This window comes from Pyrgilauda ruficollis, unplaced genomic scaffold, assembly GCF_017590135.1.
Source record: "Pyrgilauda ruficollis isolate IOZ18807 unplaced genomic scaffold, ASM1759013v1 scaffold6, whole genome shotgun sequence".
In the NCBI taxonomy this organism is placed as follows: domain Eukaryota; kingdom Metazoa; phylum Chordata; class Aves; order Passeriformes; family Passeridae; genus Pyrgilauda; species Pyrgilauda ruficollis.
In genome coordinates this window covers 8673292-8681674 of record NW_024527710.1, presented here as the reverse complement: position 1 = coordinate 8681674, position 8383 = coordinate 8673292, and the positions used below count along the sequence as shown (strand labels likewise).

The 8383-nt window shown below is 57.8% G+C and overlaps 2 protein-coding genes across 7 annotated transcripts in view; one reads left to right on the top strand and one right to left on the bottom strand.

The window, feature by feature from the left end:
* Positions 1-3883: 3883 nt before the first annotated feature.
* On the top strand, positions 3884-7299 carry HYI (hydroxypyruvate isomerase (putative)). 2 transcript variants are annotated; one of them, XM_041482968.1, is made up of 8 exons: positions 3884-4081; positions 4158-4269; positions 5413-5527; positions 5674-5752; positions 5929-5978; positions 6154-6223; positions 6415-6549; positions 6728-7299. In XM_041482968.1, the coding sequence occupies exons 1-8, from the start codon at positions 3886-3888 to the stop codon at positions 6814-6816; spliced, it is 846 nt and encodes a 281-aa protein (XP_041338902.1). In that variant the 5' UTR covers positions 3884-3885; the 3' UTR covers positions 6817-7299. The 2 variants fall into 2 exon arrangements, with proteins under 2 accessions (XP_041338902.1, XP_041338901.1); XM_041482967.1 differs by having other exon boundaries at positions 6415-7299.
* A 143-nt stretch (positions 7300-7442) lies between these two features.
* The window catches only part of SZT2 (SZT2 subunit of KICSTOR complex), a 53892-nt gene continuing 52951 nt past the window's right edge, over positions 7443-8383 (bottom strand). For all 5 annotated transcript variants that reach the window (XM_041482962.1, XM_041482964.1, XM_041482963.1 and 2 more), the window contains exon 72: positions 7443-8152. In XM_041482962.1, the coding sequence (XP_041338896.1) occupies positions 8009-8152 (144 nt within the window). In that variant the 3' untranslated portion in view covers positions 7443-8008. The remainder of the gene's footprint in view (positions 8153-8383) is intronic.

Sequence of the window (8383 nt, the reverse complement as noted above, 5' to 3'; positions counted from 1 at the left end):
CTATCAGGTTGGCCACTGCTGAGCGCCTGTCCCCCATGTCCCCACTATGACCCCACTCTGGGCATGGGGGCTGACACTGTGCCATGCCACTGCCATGAGCAGGGCACTCCTGGGGGGAACCCGCTTGCTTTTGTTTGTGAGTGAACTGCTGGCAAGCTGGCAGGCTCCTATTAATAACTAATAGCTAATAACTAATATATACTATTAATAACTAATGATGAGCTGGGAGGTTCTGATTAATTTGTATCTGCAGTGATTCCCTGGGGTGCCAGCGATGCTGGCTAATGGGCTGCCACTTCCCTCAAGGCAGCTCTGTCCTGCTCCCAAACCACTGCTTGATGTCACCATGCTGTGCCCAGCCCAACCCAGGCTGTGTCCCCACATATGTCATTGCTTGGGGTGGCCTCACCAGCCCACCTGGACACTGTGGGGTGAAGCACCCCCAGGGAAGCCTTTCCCCTGCATCCCACCATGGGTGCTGGATAGTGGGAGTGATCCCTGCAGACCCTTTCTGGATTGAATTCCACAGGGTGCCCTGGTCAGGGAGACGGTTTGGCCAAAGCCCATCCTCCCTCTGTGTAATGAAAGGAAAAGGGAGGAATCCATAATCATGATGTAAAGGAGAGAGTGCAACTAGCAGGACATCAATCAGAGGGGAAGTGATAAAGGGAGCCTCTTGACAGGAGGGGCCAGCAGTGGAGGGAGGGATGGTGGCAGCATCATGAGGCCAAACAAAATTTTGGCATGGCGATAAATCCTGGAGCGGCTGGAGCTGCTTGAGCACTAATGATGAGGAGAAAACACCAGCCACGTTTAACAAATATTTCTGCTCTGTATTTGGAGAGAAGCAGGACGACATGCTTGAATTGTACAAGAGTGATGAAACCATCTATTAATTACTGCTGGGAATGTTAAACAACATCTGCCAGCTCAGCAGGCCCAGGCACCGCCCGCCCTGGCCTCCTCCAAGAGCTGGAGGAGAATTTGGCCTCCTCATTAATTTCCTACAAAATCTTGGAATAGCAAGAAAATCCTGGCCGGCTGATGGAGAGCCCACCCATGCTGGGAGCTGCAGGGAGGCAGGGGTGCTCAGTCCTTAACTTGGCTCTGCTGGGATTTATACCATGTTTGCACCCAGTTCAATCCTTCTTGATGAAGAATAGCCCTAAATTGGCAAAGGTTGGGCTTTTGTTTCCCATAACTTGGTATACAGATTTCATGTATATTCATGTGTTTTTGGAGGCTGCAAGAAAGTGAGGCTTGAGCTGGACAATGTGCTCTTTAAGGCATCCTGCAGGAATGTTTGTCACAGCTTTGGGAGGGATGCCTGGGATGCCCCCTCCCAGCCTGAACCCCAGATTCCCTCGCACAGCCACAGGGTGCTGGGGAAAATGGGACAGGTCTGGGGGTGCCCAGGAGGGACAGGGTAAGAAGTGTCAGTGGGACGGCACCATCCAGACACCCCAGCCCACCGCACCTCATCCCTCATGGCCCCCGGGGTGCCAGCTGAGCCACCTGGGAGCCTGGGACAAGCAGTTAAAATACAGAAATGTCAATTTAAATTAAAACATCTTTCATAAAGGAGAAAGATAATACCTGCCTTACAGCAAAATGAGATGAGAGATTTATGGGGTACGGGGAGGACTGGTGTCCCCATTTCAGTGGGTGACGTCTGCTGTTGGCACTGCAGGGCACCCCAAGGCACTGCCACCTCCCTGTCCCAGCCGTCACAGAGGCCAGAGCTGGGTCTGCAATGAAATGTCAGCTCGACAATAAATGTGCAGAAGCTACGTTTTCTTCAGGCTAATAAAACTCCTGGGTAGCAGCAGAGATGCTTGGTACAGAGCTGCCCTCCCTCTCCAGTGCCCCCTCCTCATCTTCCTTGGGGATATGGGGTCCATCTGACCCCATGCTCATTGTGCTGGCTCCTCACACAGAAGCTGCAGAGCACAGGCCCCAGCAGCAGCGTGAGACACAGCTCCAGAGCTGTGTGTGCCACGGCAGGGAGTAAATCCTCTGCGTCCTGTCAAGGTAAAGTGACAAAACACCAGCCTGCAATGCAGGAACCGCAGTTATAACATGAGAAAATCAATGCAATATATTACCAGAGACATAAAGATGCTATTAATGCTTCAGCACAGAGCCCTCAGCTTCGCCTGCCATCGCAGGGCAGGTTCACATGAGGGCTCTGTGCATTCCCATCTGTCTGCTCAGGTCCCTCACATGCTGGGGCTCAGTTCAGTGTTTATTCACTGACACCCCCACCCAGCAAAGCTTTCCTGCTCCCACACACTGACTCCTGGGCTTTGACCCTGCCAGGTGCCTGGGCTCCAGCTGGAGATGCACCCAGGGCTGCTGGGGCAATGCATGGCCTCAGTGAATGCCTTTCTGAGGTGCAAGGACCCAGGGAGGCTGCAGCCCCAGGCCAGGCAGGTACTAGCTCTCTTTCTAGGGATTCCAACGACAGTGCAGCTCTGCCATCCACACACCTGCACTCAGGTGTCTCCTGGAAAAGACTGAAGAGGATGACAACCCCTGTGCACCACAGAGTGAGGCCACAGGACATGTATAAGGCGCAGCGCACCCCTGGCATGGCGGCTGCCGGCAGGGAGCAGTCTGTGTCCTGGGGACGTGTGTGCTGGATAAGGAGGAGAGCTGGAGATACACATGCAGCCAGCCAGGTCACATCACTCAGCGAAGCCTGCCCCAACACCAGGGAGCACGGAGGGACACCCCAGCAGGGGTGATGGGGTCAGGACACAGCTGCCAGGGGATACACTGGTGGGGAGGCAGGCTGGGTTGGTGCTGGATCCTGTGCAGAGGCTTTTTGTCTCTTGGCCCCTTTGCATCCCAAGGACATGGATGCCAGTCCCTGCAATTGACAGTTTGGATTATTACTGAGAAGTTGAGTCAAGCCTCTTCTAATTGATTAATCAATAGCTTTAATTGAGTTGAGACTCCTTAGTGGATAGTTTCACCACTGTTATCCCCTTTGCCAGCACTACCCCGGCACTGACCCCCACCCAAAACCTGTTGCTGTGGCTGGCCTGTGCCCAGGCTGGGCTTCCACAGCACAGCAAATTCCTGGGGCTTGCGTTTGCCTGGGGCTGCAAAGGGCTACTGCAGCAGTGACAGAGGAGCCGGACCATGCGGGGCTCCCCCACCACGGGGTAGGAGCCCTCAGGAAAAAGCTGAAACACAAGGGGCTGCAAAATGTCCACGGCTCATGGTAGCCGTTCTGTCAGCCACGGCAGAGCCCCCGGGCATGGGCAGGGCAGGGCAGGACACGCAGCCCAGCCGTGCACCTGCGAGTGTGCCTGGGGCACACAGAGCACGGCGAACGGGGACTGGGGGCGCGGGGCTGCCTGCGGGCACCGCCGGGGTCACACTCCTGCACGCCCGAGCCACAGCTCTGCAGAAGTGGAGATGAACATTTTATGGTAAAATATGCAAAGCATGGGACAAAAGGAGAGAGCGTTTCTCGCATAATGAGACGCTGTCAGAGACAAGCTCCCCAGGAAACCAATTAAGAGGGCGCTTCGCGTGTGTCAGGCCAACACCTGGCAAAACCCCCTTTCCCAGAGCGGATTCCAGCCGCGCGGCTCCAGGCGCCCCCAGCACGGCCCTGTCCCGCAGACCCTCGGCCGCAGCCGGGAACCCCACGCGTGTCGCAGGCGGCACGGGGCCGGCTCTGCCCGCGGGGCGCGGCGTGGGCCGCTCACCCACGGCCGCGGGCACGTCCCGGAGCCCTCAGCGCGCCGCAGGCCCGCAGGACTGAGCGCAGCACGGCCCCCGCCGATGGGGGCTGGCTGCGCTCCGCGGGCGGGCCAGGGCTGCCCGGAGTGGCCGCGGGAGCACCGCCCCGCCCCGCCCCGCCCCGCCGCCATGGCGCTGCGCTTCTCCGCCAACCTCTCATGGCTCTTCCCGGAGCTCCCGGCGCTGCCGGCGCGGTTGGAAGCGGCGGCGGCCGCCGGGTTCGGAGCGGTGGAGGCGGCTTGGCCGGCTGGCTGCCCGGCCCAGGAGCTGCGGGCCGCGGCGGAGCGGGCGCGGGTGCGGATCGCGCTCCTCAACACCCCTCCCGGTACGGCCGCGTCCCGCTGCTCCCCCCGTGCGTGGGGTAGCGAGGAGCCTCCGCCGACCCTGCCTCTCTCTCCCAGGGGACCAGGAGGCGGGCGAGCTGGGGCTGGCGGCCGTGCCCGGGCGGCAGGCAGCCTTCCGGCAGGGCCTGGAGGCGGCCGTGCTCTACGCCAGGGCCGTGGGCTGCTCCAGGTAGGTGCGAGGCGGGACCCCCGCTCTGGCAGCGCCCCCGGCCCCGCGGCTGCCGGGGGGCTTCCTCTGCTGCCCCCCTGCTCCAGCGCTGCCCCTGAGCGGAGCCTGCCCTTTGCCCCGCCGTGCCTGCCGCCGCTGGGTCACGGAGCCTCTCCCGGGCAGCATCTCCTGCTCGGCTGCGTCGGGACGGAGCCAGCTCGAGGCAGACCCCGCTGTGCGGGACCGCGGCCTCAGCGTGCTCGCTGGGAGCGGACCCAGAGCTGCCAGGCACGAGCCCGACCCTGCCCTTCGCAGCAGAGGCTCTTGTTCCCACCTCCACACAACAGTCCCCAGGATAATCCTCCCTTTTTCCTCCTCAACTGCACGAATCGTTTCCACCAGGACACCAGAACAGTTGCTTTATTGAGGCCACGCTGACTCCAGCACAGCAGAGACACCATAAAAGATGCAATTAGCCTGGCACAGCTCCCTTCAGCAAACCAACAGGGCCCTTTTATTCCACTTACTTTGCACCATTCTTTCCTGTTGCAACTCAGTCCAAAGCCCTGTGGAGGGCATGGGCTAGGCACGCCATAGGCTGCCCAGCACCATTTGCACACTGGTACTGGCACATTGAAAAGGTTTTTGTTTCTACTGCGTGCCTTCCCCCAGTGGTGGCTGAAGATGGCCTGGTGCTTGAGCTCTTCATGGCAGGGCAGTCCAGCATGGCGCACTGTCCCCTCCCTGCTCACAGCCAGCAAGCAGTGACACCTCACATGGAGCAGGCCCCTGGCACAAGCAGCATGCCACTTGCCCAACGTGCTGGTTTGGGGCCCCACCAAGGAGCAAGAGCCCCAGAAAGTTCCAGAGTCAGGGTGAAAGAGCTGAAGGCAATTAACAAAATGGGGAAGAAGCAAGGTCTGTGATTTGTCAGGCAAAAGGTTCAAAGTCATCCCTCTGTGTACTGAGGTGGGACAGTGCATATTTGTGTCCTGGCTGGCAGCTCGCTGGCTGCTGTTGTGCCTCCTGGAGGCGAGATGGCTCTTCTTACCTCCTGTGTCTGCTCCCCATGCCTGGCCCCCCTTTCCATCAGCAGAGGAAGGTGTATTAGATCAGGCCAGCTGCTCCCAGTTGCTGCCTGTGATAATCTTTCTGTGCCTGTAGGATTCATGTGATGGCTGGGCGGGTTCCCTTGGGCACAGACCGGGCTGCAGTGGCAGGTGAGATGGAAACCACCTTCATTGAGAATCTCAGATACACTGCTGACCTCCTGTCACAGGTAAGTGGGGAATGGGTCCTGCTTTGTGTGTGCAGCTCTTAGGATACCCAGGATGGGGAATATCCTACCAGCCTGGCATGGGGAAGTTATGCTTCCTGCTGCAGAGATAACAGGATGGTCTGCAGGGTGACATTACTGTGTTACAGGAAGACATGATTGGACTGTTGGAGCCTATTAACAACCGCATCACTGACCCTCGCTACTATCTGAACACCCCACACCAAGGTAAGCCAGACAACAAGTCTCCTTCAGAGGAAAAGGATCTCCAAAGTCTGAAAGGCAAGAGGTTGCCTCACAAGGAGGGAGATGCTGAAGGAGCACAGTTGATAAAGGGGGTCCTGGGGCTTCTCTGCAAAGCTTCCACCCTGGGGGCAATGGTTTCTCATTTCTTGCCCCCTTAGCTGCTGCCATCCTGGAGAAAGTGGGACGGCCCAACCTGAAGCTGCAGCTGGTGAGTCAGCATTGAAGCTCTCTGTGAGAGAAACTTGCACAGGTCCACAAAGGAGTTCTGGTGGTCATGGGCTTTTTATACCTTCTTGGGGACACTGGACAGGGACCATAGCACAGCTGTCCTTAACTGCTCACTCCTGACCAGTTGCACCCTCCATTTTCCTGTCTCACCCCAGGACCTTTTTCACTGCCAGATCATGGATGGCAATTTGTCACGCAACCTGGAGACATACTTCCCGCTCATCGGTAACACCCTGCGCCCAGACCACTGGGGAGTGGCTTTGAGAGGGGGCCCTCCTACTCCAGGCTCTGCTGTAGCTGGCTGGGGGTGTGGGGCTGCTCTTGGGTCACCTTCATGGCCAAAGTGTCTCATTCATGGCCAAAGAAGGCTGCAGGCAGGGCTGCCTTGGGCATGGCTGCTCCCCTTCCCTCCCTAGGTCATATCCAGATTGCACAGGTACCAGGGCGGCACGAGCCCGACAGCCCTGGGGAGTTGAACTTCCCCTACATCTTCGAGCTCCTGGAGTCCCTGGGCTACACTGGCTACGTGGGGTGCGAGTATGCTCCGAAGGGTGAGTACTCTGCAGGTCTGAGCCCCAAGGGCAGGGCCAAGCACAGCTGGGTACTGTGCAAAGACAGGCAGGTCTTGGGGGGCACAGGTAGTGGATGTCATCCCTACCTGGGGATGAGGGCTCTGTCCTGAACAGAAGCTGCTCCAGCTGCAGTAGGAGACCTTGTCTGTCACTGCAGGAGACACTCTGGAAGGTCTGGGCTGGCTGCGATCCTACTGGGAAAGCCGAGGGCTGCAGCATGGTGGGACCAGCAAGGCAGCCAAGTAAAACTAGAAAACCATGAGAATAAAAGACAAAGTAATGGCTTAAAAGAGGAGCACGTGTCTTCTCTAGGACTAGGGGAGTGTGGTGGGTGGGATGATTTCCTCGAATGAGGTTAGGAGCATCTATGTAATTTCCCTCCCCCAGGCTCTACTGGGCCAGCCCAAGCTGCTGGACCCTCATCTACACAAGTACCACCTGCAGCATGTTTAATTTAGTGATGGCTCAGGCACCACTGTAGGTGACTTCAGGTACACAGAAAACTTTCAATTCCAGGCTGCAGGGGTGTTCAGGGAGAGGTTTCCAGTCTCCCCAATAAGGGGAGCATTCCAGCTGGTGCCTGAAGTTGTGGAAAGAACACTTTGGACTTCCAGGTACTGAAGTTCTCAAGGCTGTTGCCAGTGCCCAGCACTGACTCTGCAGCAGGGCTGCAAGTGAAGCAAGCAGTCCCCTCACAGGCTGTCTGATCCAAGGTAACAGGCTGGGAGCTGCCTGCACATGGATACTCCAGGCTGATTGCCCTGCTGCTCCTGCTCTGGAGCAAGTGTAAGATTCCAGAGCAAACCCAGCCAGCCCCATAGCCAGGGCTGCTCTGCATCCTCCACAGGCAGCGTTCCACAGCCTACAGCGACTGAGCAGGGATCTGGTTCAGTTTATTTCACAGATAGACCAATGGCTCAAATGTACACCTCCATAAAACCTTCCTGTGATCCAGTTCACCCTTCCTGTCCCATTCATGCTCTCCTAAGGAAAGCAAAAGGCGAGAAGCAGTTGTCCTCACTGCCAGGCAGGCAGCACTGCACTCAGGAGTCTTTCCTCCTAAAGCCAGAGCACTGTGCAGTGCTGCCCTGGGCAGAAGATGATGCCATGCACACTCCTCAGTGCTTTCCCAGCAGGCAGAACTCACCAATGGTTGCCAAAGCCATGTCCCTGAGAGTTGTTCTGCTTCAGCCAGGCTGCAGCAGCCAAGTTCCTGCCCTTGCTGTTTGGTTCAAGGCCATTCAGTATCAAGCCCACTGAAAACAGCACACAAGGGCCATTCCAGCCAGCCAGTGAGGAGGTGCACACCCCCAGGTCCTCGGCGCTGCCTGCAGTGCCCACACCCAGGTCCCCCCGAGACCTGTTCTTCCCCATGGTTGCAATGGCACTGCCGTGCCCAGGTCGGAATAGGCGTTGCTCCAGGATGTGGGTGCCGGTGCTAGAGCAGGCCTGTCCACAGGTTGAAGCAGGCAGTGTTGATAACTGACTCCAGGTGATGGTACGTGGACACAAGCTGTGGCAGAGGACTCTCGCTGTTCTGGGGCTGCACTGGGAACGGCTCCCGGAAAACCACAGTGAGGCTCTGCCAGGAGGGAGGAGAGGGTCAGGGGACAGGATGCAGACAAGCACTGTGCAATCCCTAGCCCAGATGTGTGGACACTTTTTTGGCAGTGTTAAGCAAATACTGGGAGACGACCCAAAATGCCAAACACTAAGCTAGTGCCTCTTCCTGTGACAGAGTATGTTTGAGCCTCCTCCCAATTTTTCTGCTGGAAATTCGGTGCAAGGACTTGCCCACTCTGTCCCAGCTCTC